At 41.3% G+C, this 13,032-nt stretch overlaps 3 protein-coding genes across 3 annotated transcripts; 1 reads left to right on the forward strand and 2 right to left on the reverse strand.

Annotated features, from left to right (window-relative positions):
• The first annotated feature begins 330 nt into the window (after positions 1 to 330).
• On the forward strand, positions 331 to 1,470 carry LOC100707196 (histone H4). The gene has a single exon (XM_025899412.1). The coding sequence runs from the start codon at positions 368 to 370 to the stop codon at positions 677 to 679; it is 312 nt and encodes a 103-aa protein (XP_025755197.1). The 5' UTR covers positions 331 to 367; the 3' UTR covers positions 680 to 1,470.
• A 122-nt stretch (positions 1,471 to 1,592) lies between these two features.
• Positions 1,593 to 2,389, reverse strand: LOC100707461 (histone H3). The gene has a single exon (XM_013273550.3). It carries the CDS (start codon positions 2,147 to 2,149, stop codon positions 1,739 to 1,741), a length of 411 nt encoding a protein of 136 aa, XP_013129004.1. The 5' UTR covers positions 2,150 to 2,389; the 3' UTR covers positions 1,593 to 1,738.
• A 420-nt stretch (positions 2,390 to 2,809) lies between these two features.
• On the reverse strand, positions 2,810 to 4,761 carry LOC100707730 (histone H1.10). The gene is given in 3 exon segments (XM_003448747.4): positions 2,810 to 3,859; positions 3,862 to 4,102; positions 4,727 to 4,761. Coding segments are annotated over 3 exon segments (828 nt in total). The 5' UTR covers positions 4,747 to 4,761; the 3' UTR covers positions 2,810 to 3,292.
• Between the last annotated feature and the right edge of the window lie 8,271 nt (positions 4,762 to 13,032).

Below are 13,032 nucleotides of genomic sequence, written 5' to 3' on the forward strand. Positions count from 1 at the left end.
AAATATAGAGAATGGTCTGTGATAAACTGGAAAATAATGGGAGTAAATATTTCTAGTCCAACATCATCAGATAACCATCAAAATAAAATTAAACGCCAATAAATTGTTCAAATTGAAAAGCATGTGCCTCTTTAATTAAAATTTGATTATTTGTAAATATGTCGCTGATGTTAAAAACTGTTTTAAATGTTTTAATTCATGTTAGAGTTCATCTTCAGCCACAACGAGAACAACGAAGGGGCAGGCCTCTGTTTCCTATTACGTCCTCAAATCATGTTGGCGCTGGGTGTCTTCAAACACGTCCGTTGCACTGACTTAAAGTCGCACCCGTGTGCTGATTGTCTTTTGTATCAGCTAAGCTGGCAAAATGAGTGGACGGGGGAAAGGAGGAAAGGGACTTGGAAAAGGAGGCGCTAAGCGTCACCGTAAAGTTCTCCGTGATAATATCCAAGGCATTACCAAGCCGGCCATCCGCCGGCTTGCCCGCCGCGGCGGTGTGAAGCGTATATCCGGCCTGATTTACGAGGAGACCCGCGGTGTGCTTAAAGTGTTCCTGGAGAACGTGATCCGTGACGCAGTCACCTACACCGAGCATGCCAAGAGAAAGACCGTGACTGCAATGGATGTGGTGTATGCCCTGAAGAGGCAGGGCCGCACGCTGTACGGTTTCGGAGGTTAACTCTGTTATATCGACTCCCAACACAACGGCTCTTTTAAGAGCCACACAACTCATCCTAAGAAATAAGTGTTCGAACTTTACAGTTTCAGGCATGGTTACATAGAATTCTGCACACATGTTAGAATATTTTAATGTTCAACTCTTGAATGCAATGTGATTATACATAAGGAGTACAGGCATCTTAATGAAACAGCCGGTTATGGTTGAAGGTAAGTCGTCGGGCTGGGGCTGGCTTCGTGCCCCAAACCAAGATGGCGGTGGCGCTGATGTGAGCAGCCACGTTAACTTATTTCATCTAGATTTCCCGGAAACAGTCACTTTAACTTTCGGAAAGGTGGATACTATCTTGCCTCTTTCTCACTGAAACTCCCTTTCTCTGTAAAACCTAACATTCTGCTGGTTAGTTGTCTTATAACATAACTTTTTATTTAATAAACAAAATGGAGGATGCCTAATCCGGTGGCTCAACAGAGCTGCGCTGTGTTTGTGCTTGGCAGAATGAACATTTTCTATTCGGAGTGATACCAGAAGAACAAAAAATAGTTATAATTATGTAGTTATATAGTATGATATAGTTCTTACTAGAATGACACACTTTACTACATAATTTTGATGTGTCTAAGCCTCCTACCACAAAGGAGTGTTTTACTGTGAAAATTATACCCTCCAGCATCTGAAGCAACCAGTTTGGGTTTAATTAAACAAAAACTACTCATGTTTATAATTTAACATTACAAAATGTATTTAGTGTGAAGTTATTTACAGCACTATGCAATTGTAATGATGTTCTTTTACCACACAGCCATTAAATATGTGAAGGAAAATGTGGTAGAATAACTAAAAAGTTCATACTTAAAATAGTGATCTGTAGTATTGGCTTTAAAGCTCCTGCATGAAATGGCAGCAGACAGTATTTTCCCATACACTCTCACGGTTTGTAACAGCGAATTTAAGATTTTCGAAATCAGTTATTGACTTTGATAAATATGACAGAGGGTCAGCTCTTCAGATGTGTGTGGCTCTTAAAAGAGCCGTTGTTGTGTATAAACTGGTCTCAGCTCAAGCCCTCTCTCCGCGGATGCGGCGGGCAAGCTGGATGTCTTTGGGCATGATGGTGACCCTCTTGGCGTGGATGGCGCACAGGTTGGTGTCCTCGAACAGACCGACCAGGTATGCCTCGCTCGCCTCCTGCAGAGCCATAACAGCAGAGCTCTGGAAGCGCAGGTCTGTCTTGAAGTCCTGAGCGATCTCCCGGACCAGGCGCTGGAAGGGTAGCTTGCGGATCAGCAACTCCGTAGATTTTTGGTAACGGCGGATCTCCCTCAGAGCCACGGTACCGGGCCTGTAGCGGTGAGGTTTCTTCACGCCACCGGTGGCCGGGGCGCTCTTACGGGCAGCTTTGGTGGCCAGCTGCTTTCTGGGAGCCTTTCCTCCGGTGGATTTACGGGCGGTCTGCTTTGTTCTAGCCATGTTTAGTGACTATCAGCTTCCTTCTGGGAAAAGAGTTGTGAGTTTGAGCGTGCCGTCACCAGTCTTATAAAGCCAGCGCCGGCGTGTGGGCAGCGCTAATTGGTCCAATCTGTGCGCGTGATCAACGGCTCATCTGTTGAAGCGGGAAAATCAAAAGTCCCGATAAGGAAGTGAAGCAATAGATCAAGAGCAGTGATTCAAACCAGAGCTGAATGAAACACACCCAAAAACACAGAGCTCAATGGCAAACAACTTTTATCAAATCATTCATTATCCCAACACCATTGAATTGTCTGTAGACAAAAAAAAAGCTACTACAGTCAACACCGGGAACACAGAAGATATAAAATTGGTGCATACATTTAAAAATATGCCGCATACATTTAAAAATATGCCCAAATAAAACATCTCTATTTTACTCAGACTGTCTTCAAAGATTTTAGAGCATATTTTATTTTCTATTTAACTGAACGCACAAGGCTTCCCCCCCCCCTTTTCACTTTAAGCCCCGTTTAATTTTTGTTTCACGTCTTGGCTGATATGAAAACACTTATGGACCTTTAAAACCAGTCACTAATTTAAAAACCAAACACAAAAACCCTCCTGACAGCTCATAGTGCTACTGCAGTTTTAAGTTAGATATTCCTGGCTTTCCTGAGCTGACTGGTTTAGTGTTATTTCTCCTTGTATTATTAGTAACCAGCTTTTAACATTAAACCCTTCAATTTTGGCTGTAACAAGGAAACTTGGTGCAAATAATTTACATCACCTTCCACCCGAGTTTAAACAGTTTAAAGACTAACACTGCTCTGTACAATAACAGGAACAAAAGCAATATTGATGTAAAAATAAGTTTAATTCATGAACAGATTTTAGAATAAAAAGTGCAAACACTACACGTTCACAGCACATCAGAAAGCATATTTACAAGCCTTTAAAAAAAAAAAAAACAACAACAAAAAAAAAAATAATATCACTGAATATTTACAGTCCAGATTGCAGGTGGGACAGGAATCAGTCCAGTTACAGTCTGTGATAAAGCCAACATGAAGCATAAAGGAGTCCGATGGTCAACAGGAGGATCTCTCAGAGGAACAGCTGGTGGCTCTGAAAAGAGCCTTTTGTTGATAAGAAGCAGGGAGTTTACTTCTTCTTTGGGGTAGCCTTCTTGGCCTTTGCAGCTTTGGGCTTTGCAGCCTTCTTTGCAGGCTTTTTAGGGGTCGCTGCTTTCTTCGGCGCTGCAGTCTTCTTCACCTTTGGGCTCTTTGCCTTCTTGGCCACAGCTTTCTTTGCAGCTGCCGCGGGCTTCTTTGCTTTCTTCGGGGTGGCTTTAGCTGCTTTGGGCTTCTTGGCGGTGGCTGGTTTCTTAGCTGCAGTTGCCTTCTTTGCCGCCGGCTTCTTTACTTTAGCGGCGGGCTTCTTGGCTGCCTTTTTAGGCTTCTCGGCCGGCTTGGCTGCCTTGAAGGAACCGGACGCTCCGGTTCCGGTGGTGTGGACCAGGGCGCCTTTCTGCACCAGGCTCTTCAGAGCGCGTCTGACATGAGCGGAGTTGTGCTCAACGTCGTAACCGCGAGCGACGAGGTCCTTCTTGATGGCGGCCAGAGAGAGTCCTTTACGTTCTTTGGACTCTTTCACAGCTTTCACGATAAGCTCGCTGGCGGACGGGCCAGACTTTTTGGTGGTCTTGCCCGCTGCTGCCTTCTTCTTCTTGGCTGGGCCTTTGCTGGAGCCGCCTCGGTGGCCGGGGCTGGTGCTGCTGCAGGAGCGACTTCTGCCATGACGTTAACGGAGTGGTGTTTGTCGATGAGACGATAGAAATATCCGAACAGTGACTGGAACTTAAATACACCATGAGAACCGTGGAGACTCAACCCTCCCTGCAGCTCACAGCCGCAGCGAGAAGACCTTGGCTCTTGTGTTTTCTCTTCTTCATAAACTACATTAAAACAACATCTGAAGGTAAAATTAGATAAAAATTTCAAATCAAATCGATAGAGAAGAACTTTCTCTTCATAGGGAAACTTTATAAACGTTATTAGTTTTCTGCAATTTGTTTTGGAAGCCTTTAAACCTGCCCTGTCCGCCGCGTCGTGAGGCACCGATTCGTGTCTTTTCTCCGAGATTTTTCTTCTAAATGCTTTAAAATCTAAAATAACCCCTCAAAAACGTGTTAAACAGCGAGGCAACATGTTTGTCCACACATGCTATGTCAAAATAATGATCTCCGTCGGATGCGTTTTCATTAAACTGATGTTATTTCGGTGCCTGCAAACACACATGAGTTGGTGGAGGAAACGGGTTGACTCGGTAACTCCACACACTTTGTGCCCTCAATTTACTGTAGATTTTCATTAATTAATGATACACGAATGATAGCTCTGGCTCTGAAATGTGTAATATGGATCAAGCTAACACTTTAACAGCACTACAGCTCTTAGACAGACAGACTAAAGCTCCACCAGGCTTACCATCACCTCATCATATTACATCCCAGTTCACTGGCTACTGCATCCCAGTGCAGTCAAAACGGTAATCATCACTAATAACACTCATCAAAAGAAAATTACAAGTAAATACCCAGAGCTGATCGTGTTCATATAAACAGGAACAGATTAAATAGTTAGTCTGGAAAGTTCTGGCAGGAAACTCTCTCCACTTCCTTAACAATCTAGCTGCTCTTGGCCAAATGTCAGTGGCTGTAAGATGGAACTCCTAAAATGAAGTGTTTCAGTACTTTTACCTGCTCACTCCAGTGTTGTGGATGTTCCAATGTTTAAGGAGTTAATATAGCGTCTTGATTTGCTTTGAATAATCACTCATTGTTGGCAAGCAGTAATTAATTTAATTTGAATATTAAGCCTTTTGTGGGTGTGGGTTTGCTAGTTTGAACTGACCGATTTGTGTCAGTTAGAAATGCTCAGCCAAACTTAAAAAATACTGAAAATAAAGTAAAAGTTCATATTTAGTTACTGGTTTTAGTCTGATTTTTAAATGTTTAAGACTGACATTTTCATGTTAAATGATATTATTAAATATAATTTTCTACTCATAATACATTTTATAATAAGGTTACTTTGAATTCGTGTAACAATTTCATCAGTTTAAAATTAGATTATATCATTAGACTTTAGACTTTATTTAATCCCCCACTGGCACATGGGACAGGGAGAATAGTAAAATTAGAGATATATTGAAAAAATAACCATAGAAAGAAAAAATAGTATTTTGACTTAAAAAAAATTTCCTTATGTATTTATTTATCTATGCTATGTACAAATGGTTACTATATAGAGTAGAATTATTATTGTTATCAATATTATCTACATACCTACATAATATTATCTACAAGATTTTATCTACATAATGTGCAGTGGAAGCGATGAACATGTATTTTTAGACAGTATTTATCCTGTTTGGATATTGTACAGCATGACTGCTGTCAGGATGACAGACCTGCGATAGCGCTCCGTCCTGCTGCTGAAGGACCCAGGGCCTCCACAGTCTCATGCAGGTGGTGGCAGGTGTTGTCCATAATTGACATTAGCTTAGCTAACATCTGCCTCCTCTGTGAGGTCGAGGGGGGCTATCCAGGACCGAGCTGCCCTCGTTACCAGTCTAGGTAACCATTTTCTGGACGTTAACATAGACTGTGTAAAAGATGGACAGAGCTCCCCAAAAATTGTGTTCATCTGGACGTAGCATTTTCAGTGGGAGAAACGTCAGTCATCAAAGTGACTTTTCTTTCTCCCAGTTAAAAACACTATGTCCAGATGAACAGAATCAATTCTGGGGAATTACTTACCTGGATGATTGAGCATGCATCAAGACGATAGACAGAGCTGTGCGATGTGCTCACTGTTTTCATGTTGCATCTTTTTTTTTTTGACAATGGATGAGCAAGGCAGGGATCAGCATAATCTTTGGCTATGACTTCAATTAATTCAAAGCTTGCCAATCATAAGGTGTTAGCTATAGAGACTATGCTGAATAATAACCATATCTACTGGCTCTAATAATATCCATAGTTTAAAAAGTGACCATTATGTTTTAATTTATATAACCTAAAATTAGCAACTAGATTATAGAGAGACGGGACAGAGAATTTCTCTCAAAACAGGTGAAATTCACCCCCTGCTGAACATTAAATAGAAGGTTTAAGGCACTTTTCAGATCCCCTGGTGCGTCCATGTTTGGTATTCTAAAATATGTGACCCTGAGAAACTTCAAACAAATATTTAATTTCAAAAATATTTAATTAAGAATATGCAATCTTTTTCTGTTATATATGTGAAAGTAAAGTCACAGGTGTTTGTAATGTTCCTTTTTGTATAATCCACTGTAGTCACCAGCACAAAACAACAACAAAAAAAACATCAACCTGTTTAAAGGTAGATTTACTCCAGTCCTGTTCAATCATACTGCATCAGATTTTCATTAGGTACAGTTTTTTTGTGCTTCAAACACAAAAAAGAGGCCCTTACACTCAAGTACTGTACTAACATGCAGAGTACTGAGCCTTTTTATACTGGGTGTGTCTGACCTATATTTCATACTGAAATCTATATAGCTGAAGCTCATATATGAACATATTTAATTGTTAAATATTTTATTTTAAATAATAAAATAGTAAAGTTAGGTTGAATAATTGTTATTTTTGATTCAACTAATACTTGATAAAGGTCATTGAACAAGGATGCAGTTTATTAAAGCAATGTAGAGGTTAATTTAAAACAACTAGTTGAAATCATAGCTTTCTTTCTATTTCACATAGTAATATTTATAATCCAGGAGTAGCTGAATCAGTAACTAAGAAGTTAAACTGTACTAAATTTAGGAAAACACTGTGGGACTCCGTGCCTGAACAATTTCCTCCGCCAGCTCTTGTGTGTTTGCACACACTGAGAAAACCTCAGTTTAACGAAAACATATCCGCAGAAACTCGGTGTTTTTGCATGAGATGTCTGCAGAAACATGTTATCTCACTGTTTAACCTCTTTGTTTGTGGTGTTTGTGTATTTTTAAAGCATTTACAATAAGAAATTACAGGGCAAAGAGACGGAACAGTGCCTCGAAGAGAGGTTTAGGTCCGTCTCAAGCAAACTGTAGAGGAACAGTAAACGTCTACATAGCTTCTTTGTAAAGAGCAAGTTCTCCGCTATCGGCTCGGTTTAATTTAATGCTTCAATTTTTCCATTAAATGTGATTTTAAAGCCGTTTTTGGTGACGAGAAAACACAACTATCTGCGTATTAACGCTGCGGACACGAGTAGCAGGCTGGGTTGAGTCTCCACGGTTCTCATGGTGCGTTCAGGGTCCTATTTCTCCCGGATATTCCCCGTTTGGCTGTGTAATTATGTCGTTGTTGTTTTACCAAGCCAGACTGTCGGGCTGACAGCATGATGACAGGGGCAGCTTCAGAAGCACCAGTGGCTCTGCCACCCCGACCACAGCTCCAGGGAAGAAGAAGAAAGGAGGGCCCGTTGTGAGCGAACTGGTGTACAGAGCCGTGGCCGCCTTGCAGGAATGCAAAGGTCTTTCCTACTATGCCATAAAGCTGGCCCTGAGCTACCACGGCTACGGTGTGGAGTAGCACGGCTTCCTCATCAAACGCGCTATTAATATGCTGGTAAAGAAAGGGGCTCTGATCCAGACCAAAGGATCTGGGGTTTCTGGTCATTTAAGGTGCCCAAACTCGATAAAAAGCCCAAGTAGGGGAACCTGCAATGGAAGAAGTGTCCGCTGCTATGCTATGCTATGCTAGGCTAGGTAGGGCTCGGAATCAGCGCCTGAGAAGGAATCGATGAGCCAGGAGAAGATGCCGAAGAAGCCAAGTTAATGTGTTTATGCATTAAAAGGCTCTTTTAAGAGCAACCAAACTGTACACTGAAGAGCCGGTTTCATTTTTAAATGAGTGAAAAGAAAATAAAGCGTATATCACACCTTTAGATTTCATCAACTTAATATAGAGGGCTGTTTTTCTTCCAGATTCCATTTTAAACTGTCTTCACCAGCTCACAATGCTAAAGAAGGTAGAGGAGTAACTGAATATTTGAGAAACTGAGCAGGAAATTGCAGGAGGGACAATTGCTGTTGCCGTGCTGCTCATGTTTGAAGTAGGCACTAAACTAATAACTAACTAATAACCATGTTAAGCTTAAAAATCCTGTAAGATACAGTTAGTGAATACTATGAAAATAATTTGTAGAAGTTAATTAATTAATTGAGTAACACAAATTAAGCTGCCACCAGTGTACCATTGCAACAAAACCAAACCAAAACACATCAGTAATGATTTTTCCATCCAATAAAAAGAGAGAACATCACAACACATCTAACAAAACAAAAGTAGCAGAGACAGGTAATTCTGAACTGGTTCATCATATGCTGGAAAAAGTGTTTTTGTGCTGCTTCTTTCACTAAGTTAAACAAAATGAAGCCATGTTTTTATTAACATTTATTTGGTTGGGGCACCTGTTTGTGAGATTACAATGGTGTTGATTTGTTATTTTTAGTATTCTTTTATTATTATTATATATATCAGGGGTGTCCAAATCCAGGCCTGGATTTGGTGTCCTGCAGGTTTTAGATATCACCCTGGGTCAGCACACCTGAATCAAATGATTAGTTCATTACCAGGCCTCTGGAGAACTTCAAGACATGTTGAGGAGGTCATTTAGCCATTTAAATCAACTGTATTGGATCAAGGACACATCTAAAACCTGCAGGACACCGGCCATCGAGGCCTGGATTTGGACACCCCTGATATACATGGTAAAACTGTGAATGAGCATGCTAGACTGTCTAGGCTGCCATTTCATTTTTGTATAAAAGGAGTCGTGCAATAAATTAAATCAAGTTCTATTCTTTATTCAGGTTGGAGTACTGCAGTTTCTCAGAAATCTGCTGTGCTTCTAACCCTGAGTGACAATAACCTTTAGGATTCAGGTGTGAAGTAGCTGTGGGGTTTTCTAATTCTGTGGTGTGGTTTTCTAACCTTTTATGTAATTTGACTAACAAGTCGCAGAGAGTTATAGTGAATGGGACACTATCAACAACTAAATATTGTAGCACAGTGTTGCCCCAAGAAGCTGTGAGTTCTCTCCTTTTCACATTGCATACTTATGAATGTAAAGTCACCAGACTAATAATTGGTTTATAAAATTCTTATAAGATACCATTATTTTAAGTCAAGTTACTGTATACCATAGGGAGTGATTGCAAAGTGTGGTGTAATAGTCATCATCTCCTTTTGAATGTTGATAAAAACCAAAGAAAGAAAATTTGACCATAGGAGTATATATGTGCACATATATACTCCTAGTGGAATTGATGGAAACATACAATAGATCAGATTAACTCATAAAAGTAATTGGGCATCTATTTAGACATTTTTTTAAAATGGGAAGAAAATTTTGCTTTTTTAGTTAGAAAGATTATCTCACATTGTTTGGCGTGACTTCTTCAGTTATGGGTATTTTTTTAATGAAGGCTTGAAAGTTTGTTTAGACATGGGATAGCACCCTGGTTTTATTTACTCACAGCAGTCAAAGTCAAATTTGAAGGTCAATAAACAGGTAAAAACTGCAATAAAAATCATAGAAAATAAAGAGTACCAAACCCACCAATCAAAATACAAGAAAGTTGTTGTTGCTCAGGCTCATAAAATTGTTAATGATCCATCCCATATGCATTTTTTAGTATGAACTATTACCCTCAGGAAGACAGTATAGAGCAAGCACCTGTAACCATGACAGTCCTGAGCAGTATCTTTTCTATTCCTATAACTCAGGGGTAGGCAACCTTTCTGATGGCGAGTGCCATTTAAAATTTCCTCAGAAGTCAGTGTGCCATATGATTGCATTAGCAATAAATTTAATAACGCTCTATATGAACAGTTACACATTATATAGAACCACTTTATAGAATTATATTATATTTGTTTGCAAATGTTGGCAGCTATCAGCGAATAGTTATCAGCTATTTTGAAACAAAAAAAAGACACTTTTTATTCATAACAAGAACTCCATAACAGCAAATGAACTGTACAACAGAAAATACAAATGCTATTTATGGTCTCCTCACAACAATGATAAGAAAAATAAACTGGGCCAATATGGTATGTTTGTTAATACAGAGACACACATGTTAATGTGATCTCTGGTCTCCCACTCAGAGACACAGGTCTCCGAGTGTCCAGCATTCAGACGGCTACCTGAGGACACTCATGTGAGAGAAAATCTGCTCACACAGATATGTAGAGCCAAATACTGTCAATAAGGCCTCTGCAATGTTCTGAAGACAATTAAACTTGTCAGGTAGTGATGTCCAGCAGGTGAAAATGCAAGCTCCATGAACACGCACAGCTGTAGATTCCAGCTGCTTCGATGTCGCATTAACTGGCATCAACTCAGCCAGTTAATGCGAGACAAATCTAGCTGCTCATTAAAGATTTCTGGTTTAATCAGAAAATAAAACATTGGTCCATACACCTGAAAGTCCCAAAAATGCATTGTGTCTCGAGTCTATGGATGCATTTTGACTAAAGACCGGCCCCCCAGATATTAAAGCCATAAAGCCTTTGAATGAAAACAAACGCTGTTGTGACAGTGATGTACACTGTCTTGTTGGTAAATGTATGATTTCTATTCATTTTACGTCAGATAAAAACTTTGGTTGTAAGCTTCAGATAATTATTTAATAACAGCCAGACATTTTAAATGAGAATAAGAAAGTATTTCTTTGTGCCCCCCTTTCCCTGTTAATGCCCTACCTGGCCCCCCTGGCAAAACTTTGCTAGATCCGCCCCTGCACAGTTACCAGCTGTCAGCTACATAGAAAAGGATCCTGGTGTTATTTGTCTCTCAGAAACAGTTCATAACTTCCCTTCAACTCATTCATGTCACCTAAAAGGTAAACCTGTTTCTCCATCACCTGTTCAGCTCTGATGATTCAGTAAGGACATATCCTGGTTTCATCTTCATGTTTCCCTCTCACCAGATATACAAACCATCATGACCAGCAGCTTTACAGCTGTGGCTCCAGAAAACCTCAGCTGATACTAGAAATTAATATGAAATAAATTAAACAGCAGCTGACCAAGCTTAAACGTGCTGCTGTTGTTTAGTGCGACATCCGGCGGTTTCCTCTTTGTGGCGCAAAGTGAGCGATAAACAAACAAGAGAGAAAAGCTGATCAGCTGATCATTGATCAGTTTCATGATTGAAGTAGCAACAGGAGAGAGAGGGGGGAGAATGAGAGGAGAAGAAGATGCAGCTGTGCAGCAAAGACACAGAATAACTCCAGCTTTGTGTCTTTTTCCATCCTGGCTGAAGTCCGGGACAAACTGTGTTCCTTCTCAGCTCAACACTAAACGCGTAATAATTTCTCTGAATGCCGGACGATTCCGTTTGTACGGGACGGTTGGCAACTCTATTAACTAACCTTATGAATAAAATAAAGTTCACTATCAATAAAATCATAGCACCCGCCCAGCAGTATATAAACTCCGTCATGCTAGCTAGCACGCAGTACGAGTTATTGTAACTGACTGTAAAACGTCAGCACAACGAAAATAAACTCCACCTAAACTTGGTTTATATCTGACCCAGATAGACTGCAGGTCATAACTTCTTACCTGAAGTTTAGTTCACCTGACGCTCCGACCGGCGGCTGCCTCGGGTCTCTCCTCCTCCTGTCTCCCCTTCCCTCATCCACCTGCTGGCCTCCACCACTTGTTAATTTTACTGAATCTGTGGAAGCTCCGCCATGGCCAACACCAAACAACTGAGTTATTTTTACACACCGACCAGCGTCTGGCCAATCCACCACCAAAAAAAAAAATCAAAAAAAAATCATCGGGCCACCGAGCAAATGTCCGGTATGCCCAATGGCCAGTCCAGCTATGGTCGTGCGTGCCATCAGTTAACCCTTCGCGTGCCACCGTTGGCACGCGTGCCTAGGGTTGCCGACCCCTGCTATAACTGAACTGTTCTAGACAGAGATCCCCCCCTCAGATGGCGAACAGAGAACGGGGGTATGAAGACTCCATACCTCACTCCGCCCGCTCTTATGTGGTGTTGCTGCGTGCTGTTCTAAATCCAAAAAGTGGATTCTGTTCATCTGGACATAGCGTTGTCAGCAGGAGAAACATTTCATCATTCATCCAAATGACTTCTTCAGTCTCATCTGCCTGCAGGTTTCCTCATCCTTATACACCTTTGCACCTTTGCACAATGACTGAAACTAGCCCACTGAATTAACAATGGGTGGTGAGGTCAGTTTCTTGAACTATAATATGCAAATTGTCATGACCATTGATCAACAACCAGTGACTTGGTTTGTGCTGTTCTGAAGAGCATTTAAAACATGGGAGGGGCATGGTACCAATGACCCTCTTGTCAGATAGCAGCTGGTGTCAGCACGGCCCCTCCCAAGAGCCTTCAGTGTCTACATGTATTTAAAATTGAGAGGTGGGCACCGCCACCAGAGGTGAGGCTTAATAAACAGACTGTACTCTGGCGCCATTTAGTGTGCCCACCTCCAAGGCCCTATATGTATGTGTCATGAGAGTGTAAGTAATGTGAGTGTCTAAGTTGTGGAATAAAATTGAGGCTCTGCTAGATCCCCCGCACCTGCAGAGTGGACTCCTCAAGAGCAGAGACCTCCTACAAGGGATGGTAACAATCTCCCTGCCAGGTGAAGAGACGCCAGGTTTCACCGATGCACCAGAGGACCCCCCGCGCCAGGGCTAGTCCCCTGTGCATGCACCCACCCACAACCCCAACAACACACCAACCAGGATACAAGCCCCTAAGGTCCAGGGAGAACCCTAGCCTAGAGGCAGAGCACCCCCAGAACCCCCAAGTCCCAGACCCACCCAAGAG

Source organism: Oreochromis niloticus, linkage group LG17 (assembly GCF_001858045.2).
Source record: "Oreochromis niloticus isolate F11D_XX linkage group LG17, O_niloticus_UMD_NMBU, whole genome shotgun sequence".
In the NCBI taxonomy this organism is placed as follows: domain Eukaryota; kingdom Metazoa; phylum Chordata; class Actinopteri; order Cichliformes; family Cichlidae; genus Oreochromis; species Oreochromis niloticus.

What these genes read in the sequence shown, in the direction of transcription:
- LOC100707196 (XM_025899412.1), top strand. Translation starts at nt 368, where the DNA reads ATGAGTGGACGGGGGAAAGGAGGAAAGGGACTTGGAAAAGGAGGCGCT.
- LOC100707461 (XM_013273550.3), bottom strand. Translation starts at nt 2,149, where the DNA reads ATGGCTAGAACAAAGCAGACCGCCCGTAAATCCACCGGAGGAAAGGCT.